Consider the following 15,393-nt stretch of genomic DNA (forward strand, 5'->3'; position numbering starts at 1 on the left):
CTTCCCCCAGGCCTTCGGTTAGGGGCCGCCACTGCCCCCCCCGGCTATATACCATCTTGGGGGGGGGTTAGGGTTTAGGAGGCCGGGTAGAACTATTATTAACATCTATTATCAATGCCTACCGGGAATGCTTGGGTTGCAGTAGGGTTGTGGTCGCCCTCTTTGGGTTTCTGAGATTCTGGAATGACTGTGGTTATTGAGCACCTAAATTGTTTTATTGGTTTTAAAACTGTATATGTTGTTTTAATTATATGAGAGTATTGATGTTTTATTGCAAGTCTTTCTTGCCTTTGTTAGCCGCCCTGAGCCCTACGGGGAAGGGCGGGGTATAAATTTAATAATAAATAAATAAATAAATAAATTTTTCTAATATTTCTTTTGTACAATTTTTTGTTATTATTTTAGTCTTTTTAAAAATTATTCTAAGACCTGCTACCGATCCATATTATTTTATTGTTTTCAAGAGTGATGGAATTCAGCCTATCGGTTCTTCTATTATGAAAACTAGATCAGCAGCAAATGCTTGTAATTTATATTCTTCACCTTTTGTTTTCAAACCTTTTATCATATTGTTTTGCCTAATATTATCATTTAAGGTTTCTTTTTTTATATAACTTTATTTTTATAACAATTTTATAACTTTACATTAAACAACATTCAATACAATACAAAATCAACATATTTGGTAGGTAACTTTTACATTATTTATATAATCAAAGAAAACAAATCATTTTTCTACAAATCCTGTTGTTTTTTGAGGTTGCTCCATTTCCAAAATTTGTATTGCTATTTTATCCATAATTACAATGTCCCATATGTTTGTAAACCATTGTTTTACAGTTGGTACTTTATCTGTTTTCCAAACCTGGGCAATTAATGTTTTTGCCGCAATAATCATTAAAGATATCAATTCTTCTTTTGTTTTTGAATAAAGACCTTTATCCCAAAGATTTAACAATATGGATTCCGGTGTTTTAGGTAAGTCAATGCCTAATATAGTATTTATTTTTGTAATTATTAAATTCCAAAATCCTTGTATATATACAGTGATATAAAGATCCAGTTTGACTACAACCCTTCCAACATTTAGGGTCCTTTTTTGCTTTTGCGTAAAACAACTTCAAAGGAGTTACATACCACCGTGCAAAAAGTTTATAATTCTGTAGCCTAATATTTAAAGATTGTGTAATATACAGTTTAGAAGACCAAATTCTAGACCATTGTTCCGGGGTAATAATAATGTTACAATAAACTTGGAAATGGAGAAAGCGTCTCTTATTATACGGTGCCAGAACATAGCAGAAGCTGTAGACAAAAACCTCAAAGAAGTAGTGGCATCTAGTATAGAAGAATAACTGAAAGTAGCAACCAAAGAAGAAATAGAAGATGGAATAGAAGCAATATTCAGAAGAAATTCATCTTACGCCAAAAAAACTAGAAAACCGAGAGAGGTGCAGATAAAATTCTACAGAAAAGTCTTAAAAGAAAAGATTATGAAAGCAGCTAACGAGGCTAAAGTAATAATCCAAGAGGAAGAAGTTGTCTTTTTGAAAGATATTCCGTGGAGGGTGAAAGAAGAACGCCGTATAATACCTTAACTAACTTGCTGAAAGAGAACAAAATTATTTTTAGATGGCTAATTCTGGAAGGGGTACTTTTCACCCTTAAAGGACAAAGGCATAGAATAGACTCTACCTTCAAATTAGAATATTTTTTTGGAAAAGTATGGTGAAGACCTAGGCCTGCAAAAGGAAGAAGCACAAGAAGACAAGGAAGATAAGGAAGAAAAAGAGGAGGAAACAGAAGAGGAAGAGAAGGAGGAAGAGGAAGAAAGAAGTGAGAGAGAGAAAGAGAAGAAAGCAAGAAACCCTACCAAAAAAAAAGAATAAGCCCAAAACTAATAAATCTACATACCAGATTCAAACTAGATACAAGTACAGAGGTAGAGGGAAGAAATATTAGACATAAAGATGAAAAATTTTACAACAACATATTGTCTATTAACATAAATGGACTAAACAGCGCTCAAAAGAGAAGAAGGACATTTCACCAACTTAGGAAAATAAAAGCTGAAGTAATCTGTTTGCAAGAGACACATATAAAGAAAGAAGAAGTGAAATACTTAAGAGTGTAAGAAGCTGGGGGAAGTATTTGTATCATCCACAGAAGGAAAAAAGGGGGGGTTTGCAATATATGTGAAGGAGAAACTAAATCCAGAATTGCTATTCAGTTCAAAGGACGGAAGGATAGTGGCTATTACAATTACAAGAAGAGGGGGGAAATGTTAATACTTAATATATACGCGCCCAATCAAGCACAGGGGGAATTTTTCAAAGAAGTACAAGAAGTTTTAAGATTAATTGAAGCGGATGACATATGTATTCTGGGATACTTCAATTCAGTGACAGATTTAGTAATGGATAGGAAAGGTTCTAGAAAAGGACACAGGTCGGGAGGAACATTGCCAAGCAGTTTTGCACAAATAGTAGAGGAGTACAGCTTAATGGATGTCTGGAGGGTGAGAAATGTAAACAAAAAAGATTTCACGTTTTACTCATCACGCCACGATTCATGGTCAAGAATTGATATGATATGGATGTCAACAAGAATGACCAGGGAAGTGATGGAAAGTGAGATATTACCAAAAACATTTGCTGAGCATAATCCAGTTTCGGTAACAATAAGAGAAGATCACAAGAAAAACAGGATGTCCATTGACATAGCCTTACTTAGAGATACAGCCTTTGTACAAAGATGCAAAAAGGAAATCTTAGAATTTTTCCAGTTAAATTCGCCTGTGGAGACATTGTTAGAAGTAATATGGGACGCATTTAAGGCGTACATAAGAGGACGTTTCATTAGTTATAGTGCATGGAAATTTAAACAGAAAAAAGAGAAATATGATCAACTAGTTAAGCACATTAAACAATAAGAAAACATTGTGAAAAGGCTAAAAGATCATGGAAGTGCGAAATTAAAATTAAACCTTTTACACCACAACTTAAACAATATGTTAAATTATGAAATAGAGAAAAAATTGAATATACCAAACAATACTATTTCGAAAACATAAATAAGCCAAACAGATGGCTAGCTTATAAGGTAAAGAAAGAAAGGGAGAAATGTACTATAATTAAGCTAAGGAATGATAACAATGAGGAAAAATTTAACCTGCAGGATCTTAAAAAGATTGTGGAAAAGTTTTATAAAGATCTTTATCAACAGGACGTACAAGAAGGAACTCTTATTACAGAATATTTACGAGAAAGAGTAGAAAAATGTAATGATCAACAGAAGAAAATCTTAAATGACCCAATAACCATGTGCGAAATTGTGGAGGCAATTAAAAAACAAAAAAAGAAAAAAACACCTGGCCCAGATGGAATCCCGGCAGAATTCTATCAAGTTTTTGAAGAACAAATCTGTGCAACATTTAAAGAACTTTGTCAAAGATTTGGCAAATGCAGTAGGATACCAGAATCCTGCAATCACGCTTTAATTACACTAATTCAGAAACCAAATGCTGATTTGAGTGATATCAAAAATTATAGGCCCGTATCCCTCCTGAATGCGGATTACAAAATTTTTGCATCAATTCTAGCAGGAAGACTAAAAAGAGTTTGACACAGACTATCCATCAAGATCAAACTGGCTTTTTACCAAAAAGACAAATGAGAAATAATATGAGGATAATTATAGATGTTCTAGAATACTACGAAGAACACCCAGAGAAAGAATTAATGTTAATGTTTCTCGATGTGGAAAAAGCGTTTGACAATCTATCTTGGGACTTCCTGTTGCAAAAATTGAATATTGCCAATCCCGGCCAAGAATTTTATAATATGATTAAAACCATATATACTAGGCAATATGCGAAAGTGATAATAAATGGAGATACGACCGAGGTGATAGAAATACAGAAAGGAACCAGGCAGGGGTGCCCGTTGGCACAGCTACTTTTTGTATACGCAATAGAATCTCTTAATGAAGATGTAAGAAGGAATAAACAAATAGATGGCTTAAAAGTAAAAGGACAAGAATTTAAGTTACAGGCATTCGCAGACGACCTGGTGTTTATAATAGGAAAGCCTAAAACCTCCACAGGTGAATTGATAAAAACAATACAAAACTACGGTCAGGTTGCAGGGCTTAAAATTAATTATCATAAATCTAAAATTATAGCAAAGAATTGCCTACAAGGCACAATAGAAAAAGTTCAAGAGTTGTCTAATATGGAAATGGTTAAAAAGATAAAATATTTAGGAATTAATATGACTAACAAATGCAACTCTCTAATAGAGGATAACTACAACAAGTTATTGAAAGAGATTAGTCAAGATCTGCATAAATGGAATGATATCCCACTATCTCTTATGGGTAGAATAGCACTGGTTAAGATGAATGTGTTACCAAGGTTCCTATTTTTAGCGCAATGTATACCAGTGTTAAAAAAACAAAGCTTTTTTGAGGATTTGAACAAAATCACCAGGCAATTTATCTGGCAACACAAAAAATCTAGAATAAAATGGAAGGTGCTCCAAGATAGAAAGGAAAAGGGAGTTATGAGTGTTCCCAACTGGTATATTTACTATCAAGCGCCCGCCCTAGTATGGATAAAAGAATGGATAACGTTGGAAAATACAAGACTTTTATCTTTAGAAGGTCATGACCTCTACATGGGGTGGCACGCTTACGTATGGTATGGGAAAGATAAGATACACTCTAACTTTGGCAGACACACACTAAGAGGATCCCTAAACAAAATATGGAGTAAAATAAAAGGATTTTGTTATAGGAAAACCCCAAGATGGGTTGCCCTGTTAGAGGCTTTTCTTAAGCCATCCGTGCTAATAATTAATTTGAAAGAAAGCTACCAAACGCTATTAAATAAAAATAATGAGTTAAAAACAGAAGAAAAATTACGACAGGAAAATAATTTGTCATGGTGGGCGCAGATAACATTATGAGACAGGTATAAGAAAGACATGTTAAGAGGCTTCGAGGATCAAAATAATGAATTTGATAAAATATGGCTGTCCTCAAATGACAAATTAGTCCAGAAGCTGTACATGTTCTTGTTAGATGATTATGAACAGGACGAAGAAATTAAATCTGCAATGATCGCATGGATGAAAGATATAGGGGAAATAGAAGAAGAGAAATGGATTAGGATGTGGAAAATGGTTAAATTTATGAGAGCGGTAGCATACAAAGAAAATGTATACAACATGTTTCACAAATGGCACTGGGCGCCTGATAAACTTGCTAAATGTTATAAGGGGTATTCCAATATATGTTGGAAATGTAAAGTGTGTAAGGGGACTTTCTATCATATGTGGTGGGAGTGTAATAAGATCCAAGGTTTCTGGAGAATGGTAAGGAAAGTAATTCAAGAAAGCCTGGGAAAAAAACGTAGCGCTAAAACCGGAAATTTACTTATTGAATATGATCCCTGAAGGATATAACAAACAAGATGCATATATAATAAGTTATGTGATAACAGCTGCCAGATTGCTAGTAGCCCGGAAGTGGAAAGCAGATATGATACCTACAAGGGAAGAATTGATAGATAAGATACTGGAACTAGCCAGAATGGATGACTTAAACTTAAGATTACTAAATAAGAACGAGAAGGTACATGGAAAGAGGTGGGGGAAAGTATATAAATGGATAGAAAAACAGGTAGAAAACTAACATCCCCAATTGTTAAATAATGTAAGAGGGAAAAGACTCTGATTTGTATGCAAACGAAACAGATGGAATGTACGTGTATATACTTGTAAATAAAATAAAAATTTTATATATAAAAAAAAGAATTCAGCAAAAAAGACTTTCAAGCAAGGAGAAGCGGGTGTACAATTCTAGAAACTCCCATAGGGGTTGATTGTGTAAAAAGGATGTAAACTGACTGGTAGCTATTAGATTAAACAAACTGATTATTATATTGTTGATATTGCATGTATAATGAATATACCTGTTTTAGAATATTATGAATAATACACAATGCACTTTATAAGATGGAACATATAGAACACTTTAACTTATAAATAAGGTTTTTGCAGTGAAAAAAAAATTGTTGTGCTGAATCCTCTTCCCAATTCTTTTGTGCTAATTGCTTATATAAAATAGATATTATCCCTTTACATTCAATTATACCTTTATCTATAAGAGTTTCAAGTGCTGTTAGGGGTCTATTTGTATTTTCAACCATATTGTTACTAGTCAGCATATTAAGTAATTGTTGATACTGAAAGCATTGAATGTGGATGTTATATTTCAATTCCAATTGTTGAATCGTCCAGGTCTGATTTTTATAACATAAATCCTTAATTCTAAATTTACCTGCCTCTCTCCAATTTTGGTATGCATTTATATGTTCACCCGGAGGAAACCATTTTTGTCCCAGAAAAACTGCCACTGGTGAGATTCCTGGGGCCACTCTATTTCTATTTCTATCCCAAATAGTCAATGAGTACATTCAAAAAAGGGTTATCCTTTACAGATTTAGGTCTATCTTTCATTTGTGCCCACATGACTTCATGAAGGTGTTTGGGCGTCACATAATATTTTTCTAATTGTACCCAATCCTTATTTGTTTTTGGAGACATATACTGCAATACATGTTTTAGTTGGGATGCTTCAAAATACCATTTTAAGTTGGGCAATCCAAGGCCTCCACTTTTCAGTGGTCTAGTTAATACTAAAAATTTTATTCGTCTTTTATTATTCCATAAAAATTTTGATATTTTCATTTGCCATAATTGTAAATCTTGATTTTTTACAATAATAGGAAGATTTTGAAATAAAAATAAAAATTTGGGAAAAATAATAAAGTTTTTATCAATTCAATCTTTTCTAAGAAGGAAAGGTTTACTTTTGACCAAGATTGTATCAAATTTTGCATTGAATTTACCACAGGTAAATAATTGCAATCAAATAACTTTTGTAGGTCTAAGGGTATTCCCAAATGTCTCCATGAACTTTCAACCCATTTAAAGGAAAAAAAGTTTGTAATTTCTTATTTTTCTACTTCTGTTAAAAGAATTGGGTACAACTCTGTTTTGGTATAATTTATTGTAAAACCAGACACTGCTGTAATTTTTTTAAATTCTTCTACTATCTGTGCCAATGAATTTATGGGATCACAAAAAGATAAAACTGTGTCCTCTGCAAATAAACTTATTTTATGTTCCACAGAATCCACTACAATCCCTTGTATTAAATTATTATTTCTTATGGCATGAGCTAGGGGTTCTAAAGAAAGAGCAAACAGAATGGGGGAAAGAGGGCAGCCCTGCCTTGTTCCTCTAGTTATTTTTATCTCTTCTGACCTATGGCCATTAATAGCCAGTTGCACTTTAGGAGCTTTATACAAAGTGTCTATTGAGCGTATAAAATTTGGACCAAAACCCATATGAATTAAAATTTCTTGTAAATATTTTATTTCCAATTTATCAAACGCTTTTTCAGCGTCAAGCACCAATATTGCGGCGTTAATCTTTTTAAATCTACAAAAATGAATTATATTTAGTGTTTTTCTAATATTATCTAGGCGGGAACGTCCTGGAATAAAACCTGCTTGATCTTTATTTATGTACTCAGGGAGTACTGCATTCAATCTTGAAGCTAATACCGTTGAAAAGATTTTAAAATCATGATTAAGAATTGAGATTGGATGGTATGATTCCGGTTTAGATTTACCTTCCCCTTCTTTAGGTAAAACTATTATTTTAGCTTCCCTCCAAGTGTTGGGCATATTTCCTGTTCCCATAATATTATTACAAGTATCAGTTAAATGAGATAAAATTTGTGACTTATATTTTTTATAGAATTCTATAGGGAATTTTGTTGGAAGAAGGTGATGTTGATGAACATATCAAAGAGGGATTTCTAGAGCTGTCTGACCAGGAAGAACACTGGATTATTGACAGATTGGAGAGCCTAAAGGGCAAGCTGGTTGATCTTAGAACGCCTGACAGCATTTTCAACTTCTGCCCCGATAAATGAGGAGATGGAAGTGAACTGTGACTCCTCTACCATAGCCCTCCCAATGCAGACCCCGATGGATCAAGACGTGGGGAAGCCAGAAGCACAACCTACTCTTTTATTTGATGAAAAGCCAGTGATAATAGAACCTGGGAGCCCTAACAAGGATCTAGAGGTTGCAGTTGAACCCTTGCCCAAGAAGACAAGGAATGGCAGTGTCTTTCTTGATAAGAAAAAAGCACTTGAATATATATCTGGTGTTCATAGGGAACAAGAAAGTAGGGAGCCTCCCTAAATCAAGCTGGCGTTCAGTGTCCAATATCCTTTGTTTTATAGCTCCTTTTGCCTGGTCAAGGCCCATGGTTAAAATCATGGAAGGTGACAAGCCTAGGCTCGCAAGTCTGCAAATGACTGTCTTAAGACATACAGATTGATGTTCATCCAAGAGGAGACCAGTGGGGTCAAACCTTGCTGAAAACTGCTAATCTTGAGCCAGTAATTTAGGGTAGCAAGGAACACTTTGATTTCCACTCTGACAGTGCCGGTCCCCAAATGTAGTAAAGCATTTGGTACGCAATGGGGGACTTGTAATGCTGCTCTTAGGAACTTTCACTGAACACACTCAAGATGGGCAAAAGAAGATGATATTGGCCCTATTGTAGTTCTGTGCAAAGATTGGGCCACGGTTTTGGCCTGGAAGAGTTTTAGGGCAGCAGGGATGCACTGGCCACCCTTAGTTTGAAGAAATCTAACTGTATATCTGCTGCGTGGGCTATATGTGCTTTTCTTGAGTCAGAAGCATGGAATACTGCACCAAGGTATTTAAAGGTCTGCTCCAGTTCAATCAAACGGCCATCAATGGTACACGTTCTAGACTTCTGTTTAAGAACATAAGAAAAGCCAATGTTGGATCAGGACAATGGCCCATCCAGTCCAACACCAGGTGCCATCAGGAGGTCCAGCAGTGGGGCCAGGACACTAGAAACCCTCCCACTCTGCCCCCGCCCGGCACCAAGAATATAGAGCATCACTTGCCGAATATAGAGCATCTTACCGAATGCCATTATTTTTGTTCTTTGATAGTTTATTGAAAGAAAAGTCTTCTTTGCAATGCTGTACTGGAGCATTTAGGGCTCTTCTTAGCCCAAATGGGGCCCTTAACAGAATATCTGCATCATCTGCCTTTAAGAAAAGATCTGACAATGCTGTAGTATAGGAGAAGGAAAGGCCTGGTCACTTATACAGACTCCAACCACCCCTAGGAAACAATTCTAATGGGCTTGGGGATCCCTGGAAGTAGCTTGGACCCCACAAATTTCCATACAGGTTCTAAGATGTTTTTGAAGAGTGCTATGGCGACTGAATCTCTTCCCACACTCAGAGCATTCAAAAGGCTTTTCCCCTGTATGGGCTCTCAGATGTCTTTGAAGAGTCGTACTGTCACTGAATCTCTTCCCACACTCTGAGCATTCAAAAGGCTTCTCCCCTGTGTGGGTTCTAAAATGATTTTGAAGGTGACCCCTTTGACTGAATCTCTTCCCACACTCTGAGCATTCAAAAGGCTTTTCCCCTGTGTGGGTTCTTAGATGATTTTGAAGACTGTTTCTGTGACTGAATCTCTTCCCACACTCAGAGCATTCAAAAGCCTTTCCCCCTGTGTGGGTTCTTAGATGTTCTAGGAGATAGCTACTGCGACTGAATCTCTTCCCACACTCTGAGCATTCAAAAGGCTGCTCCCCTGTGTGGGTTCTTAGATGAGTTTGAAGATTGCTGCTGTCACTGAATCTCTTCCCACATTCTGAGCATTCAAAAGGTTTCTCTCCTGTGTGGGTTCTTAGATGTTCTAGGAGATAGCTACTGCGACTGAATCTCTTCCCACACTCTGAGCATTCAAAAGGCTGCTCCCCTGTGTGGGTTCTTAGATGAGTTTGAAGATTGCTGCTGTCACTGAATCTCTTCCCACATTCTGAGCATTCAAAAGGTTTGTCCCCTGTGTGGGTTCTTTGATGCCGTCGAAGATGACTACTGCACCTGAATCCCTTCCCACATTCTGAGCATTCAAAAGGTTTCTCTCCTGTGTGGGTTTTTAGATGTTCTAGGAGATAGCTACTGCGACTGAATCTCAAAGGTTTCTCCCCTGTGTGGGTTCTTTGATGCCGTCGAAGATGACTACTGCACCTGAATCTCTTCCCACATTCTGAGCATTCAAAAAGCTTCTCCACTGTATGGGTTGTTAGATGAAATTGAAGAGTGCCACTGCAACTGAATCTCTTCCCACATTCTGAGCATTCATTGTGTCTGTGACTGAATCTCTTCCCACACTCAGAGCATTCAAAAGCCTTTTCCCCTGTGTGGGTTCTTATATGTTCTTGAAGAGAGCTACTCTCACTGAATCTCTTCCTACATTCTGAGCATTCAAACGTGTTCGCCCATGTGTGGGTTCTTAGATGAGTTTGAAGAGAGTCTCTGCGACTGAATCTCTTCCCACACTCTGAGCATTCAAAAGGCTTTTCCCCTGTGTGGGTTCTTAGATGATTTTGAAGACTGTTTCTGTGACTGAATCTCTTCCCACACTCAGAGCATTCAAAAGCCTTTCCCCCTGTGCCTTTCCACACTCTGAGCATTCAAATGGCTTCTCTCCTGTGTGGATTCTTAGATGGCTTTGAAGACTGCCACTTTCACTGAATCTCTTCCCACACTCTGAGCATTCAAAAGGCTTCTCTCCTGTGTGGATTCTTAGATGTCTTTGAAGACTGTTTCTGTGACTGAATCTCTTCCCACACTCTGAGCATTCAAAAGGCTTCTCCCCTGCGTGGGTTCTTAGATGTTTTTGAAGACTGTTTATGTGACTGAATCTCTTCCCACATTCTGAGCATACAAAAGGCTTCTCCCCTGTATGGGTTCTTAGATGAGTTTGAAGACTGTCTCTGTGTCTGAATCTCTTCCCACACTCTGAGCATTCAAAAGGCTTTTCCCCTGTGTGGGTTCTTAGATGAGTTTGAAGATTGCTGCTGTCATTGAATCTCTTCCCACATTCTGAGCATTTAAAAGGTTTCTCCCCTGTGTGGATTCTTTGATGCCGTCGAAGATTACTACTGCACCTAAATCTCTTCGCACATTCTGAGCATTCAAAAACCTTTTCCCCTGTGTGGGTTTTTAGATGTTCTTCAAGATAGCTTCTTTCACTGAATCTCTTCCTACATTCTGAGCATTCAAAAGTATTCTCCCCTGTGTGGGTTCTTAGATGTTTTTGAAGACTGTTTCTGTGACTGAATCTTTTCCCACACTCTGAGCATTCAAAAGGCTTCTCCCCTCTGTGGATTCGTTGGTGCACAAGGAGCTGTGATCTGTATTTGAAGTAGTTTCCACACCAAAAGCATTTACATGCATTCCATATACTGTGCTTTGGAAAACATATATTCCTTTTTATTCCCACAGAGAGCTTCATTCCACTCCCTGAACAAATAAATAGCTTCCCTCCTGTATGAATCTTTTGGTGTTGAACAAAGTCTGATTTCTCAGAGAATCTCTTGCCACAGTTTAAGCAGCTAAAAAGTTTCTCTCCTCGATGTGATCTTTGAAGTCTAAGGAGCTCTGCTCTGTGAATCATAGTCTTTCCACACTCCAGCCAGTCATGTGTCTTCTTTCCACTGAGCAATCGTAAATTGACATTATACTGGGATTGATCTGAGAAGTTCTTTCCACACGCCAAGCACTTGTATGTTTCCTTCATTGTGTGAATTACTTCTTGGAAATCCCCCCCTTGGCAAGGAATGGGTTTATCCCTCTTCTGGATGATGTGGCTTCTTTTCTGCCTCTTACGTCCAACTTGGTTTCTGAAGTTTCCTCTCAAGTCTTCATTCTTGCCTTCATCTGGCAATAGAGGATGCAGTTCCTCATCCTCCTCATTCCTCTGATCATCCCCTGCTGGAATAAAGAAAGATATCCTGTTAGAACCCACGCAAGGAGGTCTGATCTGCACCTGAAGTTCCATCCACAATCCAAATATTACAGTGGCTTCTTCCCACTATACGCTGAAGTCTACAATAACATGCACTTTAAAAATACATTAAGCCTCCTGCAGAAGACTTGTTTTAAACTCTAACCATTTATATGGTTTCCCAGCCTTGTTACTTTTTTGATGTGAAGGAAGGGCTCTTTTTGGACTGAAGCTCTTTCCACACTGCAAGCAATTACACGGTTTCCCTCCTACGGGAATCTGTGTCTGTAAAATGATGGTCATTCTGTAACTGAAGGTCTTTGCCAAGGCTACACTTTCAGTTGCCCTGGAGTGGATTCTCTGGTTAGGATGGAGGCCTTTGTCCCTTCTCTTTTTGACTGACTCTTCTTCTTGGACTGGGATTTCACAGAAACCCCCTCCTTCGCAAGGAATGGGCTAATCCCTCCTCTTACCTGCTTGGCTTCCCTCCTGCCTCTGGGGTCCATCTCCATCTTCGAAGTGTCCTTCGGTGTCTTCATTCTTGACTTTTCCAAAAAAGAACCCCTGGAATTCCCCAGCTGTCTCCTCTACATCTGCTCCTGGAATTAAGAAAGAGTTTCAATCATCACCCAGGCAAGAAGCCAAGGCACCAGCCAGGCACTGCTCAGGAATGGGTGGGCATTTCTGTTGTCCAATCATCTTTCCTCCCAAACTGAGATGCTGATCCCACCTTATCCCTGCCAGGCTCTCCTGTAGAGCTGTTTTTTATATTCCATCTGTCCCTTCACTCCCCAAACTCCCCATATGTATTTTAAGGAGAAAAGTGGCAAAATATTGTTCCTCCCCATTCGCATTTGACTTACCATGGCTTTTGACTTTTGATTCTCCGAACTTGGCAATTAAATACAAGAGGTAATCAAGATATCCAGTCCTACAACTGTACTGAGAGTTTCCTTCCAGTTGTCAACAGGGCCAGGAGGAGCTGTTTTTCACCCTCCCCCAAATACGTGTTTTCCAGGTGGGAGGAGGGAAGCTAGGAGCTCCCCAAGTGAACCCCACAGTTCATATGGGGCCCCCATGGTTTTTGGAAAAGGTGTCGTTTGTTGGGGGGGCAGGTAATGAAAAATGAGAAAACCAGCATTGCAGTGTAGGGGCACCTTTCTCAAGGTCAGAGCCATTTTTCTGCTATTTCTGAGCCGTTGTCTGCACCTGGGTCTCTCTGTTGTTTAAAGCACAGCCACGTCTAAATCATCCAGGCAGTTCTGCCTTTCCTAGACGCACAGAGTCAGCGAGTCTCTCCAGAAAGAAGTATATCTTATTGTCAGCAAGAGAGAGCCAGAAGACTGATTAGCAGGTGTCAACGTCATCAACTCCTAACGGTAGACTAAGGCCCTCTGGAAGCCCATCCCAGAGGAAAACGCAGTGCCAAAAAGTCCAGATAAGACCCCAGAAGAGTCTGTCCTGTTCCATCCTCCCAAAATACCTGAAAGGTGCAGTGACCACACAGCAAGCATGCAGTTATCCAGGTGTTCAGCATGACCAGGGTGATGGAATCTAAATGTGGAGAAGTGAATCTGGAAGACCCTTAGAGCAGCAGAGGGTTCTCATTGTTGCCAACGTTCTTCTATGGGGACAGGGGGAGATGGTGCTGGCCGGCCTCGGAAGAACTCGGGCATCGGGGCATGCTGAGTGGACAGGTGTTCCTGGCTTTTCTTTGTGTTTGTGCTTTTCTTTGGCAGATGGTTTCCTGCCTCAAGGGGCTGGGATTTAGCCTTTGGGAAGGAGTTGGTTGCCTGCCTCTTGGGGAGACGGACGGTGGCTACAGTGCTTTCTCTATCCTATTGTGGCTCAAACAAACTGTGCTTCAACTGAGTACCTGACTCTGTCTTTACTGGGCTGACAATATCAGTGGGAAACTCTTCAATAGCACACGATCCCGTTCACTTGGGGTGAGGACTGATTCCTGTCACCACAACAGAAAGTGCTGTGTGATTTGGCGTAAGCCAGTTGCCCTTGGGTGGTAGTGTTAACTGGTGGGATTACCCACTGCAGTTCACCTCTGCAAGGTAGAACAGCTCCAAACCCATCTCCACCTAATCGTAAGGCCTGAAGACATCCAGGGGACCGCTGTAGGAATGGCTTGAGTGAGGGCCACAACACTGGCCATGCTGAACCATCCTTTTCACTGCCACCCCAACTCCTTGAGGCTCCCCGCAGGGGGGTGGGGGGAAGGTAGCCAGACAGTATTCCTAACCACATATAGCTTTTCACTATTTTGATTCATGCATCGACCCAATGGCAGCAATTTTCCCCTTTGGCACCCATGAAAGGTCCTTACCTAGAGAAGCCACACTCCCGTAGTTCTCCAGCATGACGTCTCTGTAGAGGGCTCTTTGGCCAGGATCCAGCAAGGCCCACTCGGCCTCGGTGAAATACACGGCCACCTCCTCAAAGGAAAAGGGAGGCTGAAAGGAAAAGCAGATTCCCTCGTCAGAGATCAGTCCAGGCAGAGACTACAGTCTTGACAGGGGCATTCTGGGAGGGTGAGGGATGTAGAGTTTGGCATGCATAAAGAGAGTGGGGTTCAGAGCTTGTCTCTCCTTGGTCAGAAGGATCAAAGGCCTCCCTGAGAAAGGAGGGGGGACCTGACTATCCCCCCGTCTTCCCCCCCTACCTGGACCAGAGGAGGAGCAGCCAGTTCCAGTCCTCTGAAAAGATGACAGGTTGACAGCCTCTCTTCACTGCCTGCAAGGGAAACAAAATTGGAAGGATTAAAGTTAACCTCAAGTTCCTCTTGTGTTTGCTTCTTTCAATTGTTCTTCACCCATCCCTGTTCCCAGGGTTGTGACATCATCTCTTTTTTTCTTTTCTTTTTTAAGATCAAAGCTTATTATTTTTTCTACCAGCATACAAAAACATATTGCACATCAAACAACCAAAACAAAAATAAAAATATTCTAAGGACTAACATATGCAGTTTATACAGAATAAAACAGACCTCCCAGTAATCACACAACAAAGAAAGCAAAACTGGGGCCAATATAGAACCAATGATACACTCTAAAACATAAGTAGTATGCTGAACTAAAACATAAGTAGTATGCTTGATAGACTAAGCTGGAGTATGCTAACTCCAGCTTAGTCTATCAAGGACAGGTCCCATATGAGATATGGTCCAAGGAAATAAGGGCTAGTCCCTATATTAAAGGTAGCAACTCTAGAGAAGTATCTTAAAAACCAGGAAATTACACATATTAAGAAAACTTGTATACAACTTCAGTTAAGCTGCTTATGAGGAAGTCATTAGATTGCAGTTTTAAAAGTTGCCTTGAAGGTCGGGACAAATCAGCCTCCGCCAAAATTTAAGCAGTCCCTCTGAAGATGCTGGGAGTTGCAGGAAGACAGGTAGATGTCCCTTGTAAAAATGGCAGCTCTCTCCAAATCTGACAGGTTACAATAATCCATAT

The 15,393-nt window shown here is 39.2% G+C and overlaps 1 protein-coding gene across 1 annotated transcript; it reads right to left on the bottom strand.

The window, feature by feature from the left end:
- Positions 1 to 9,470: 9,470 nt before the first annotated feature.
- On the bottom strand, positions 9,471 to 13,602 carry LOC107120211 (zinc finger protein OZF-like; the record flags this gene model as incomplete). Its single annotated transcript, XM_015422856.1, has 5 exons — positions 13,545 to 13,602; positions 12,400 to 12,525; positions 11,423 to 11,913; positions 10,292 to 10,475; positions 9,471 to 10,123 (listed from the first exon to the last, which is right to left on the bottom strand). Coding segments are annotated over exons 1-5 (1,512 nt in total), but the record flags the coding sequence as incomplete, so codon positions are not given.
- Positions 13,603 to 15,393: the final 1,791 nt, after the last annotated feature.

This window comes from Gekko japonicus, unplaced genomic scaffold (assembly GCF_001447785.1).
Source record: "Gekko japonicus isolate JY-2015 unplaced genomic scaffold, Gekko_japonicus_V1.1 scaffold6369, whole genome shotgun sequence".
NCBI lineage: Eukaryota > Metazoa > Chordata > Lepidosauria > Squamata > Gekkonidae > Gekko > Gekko japonicus.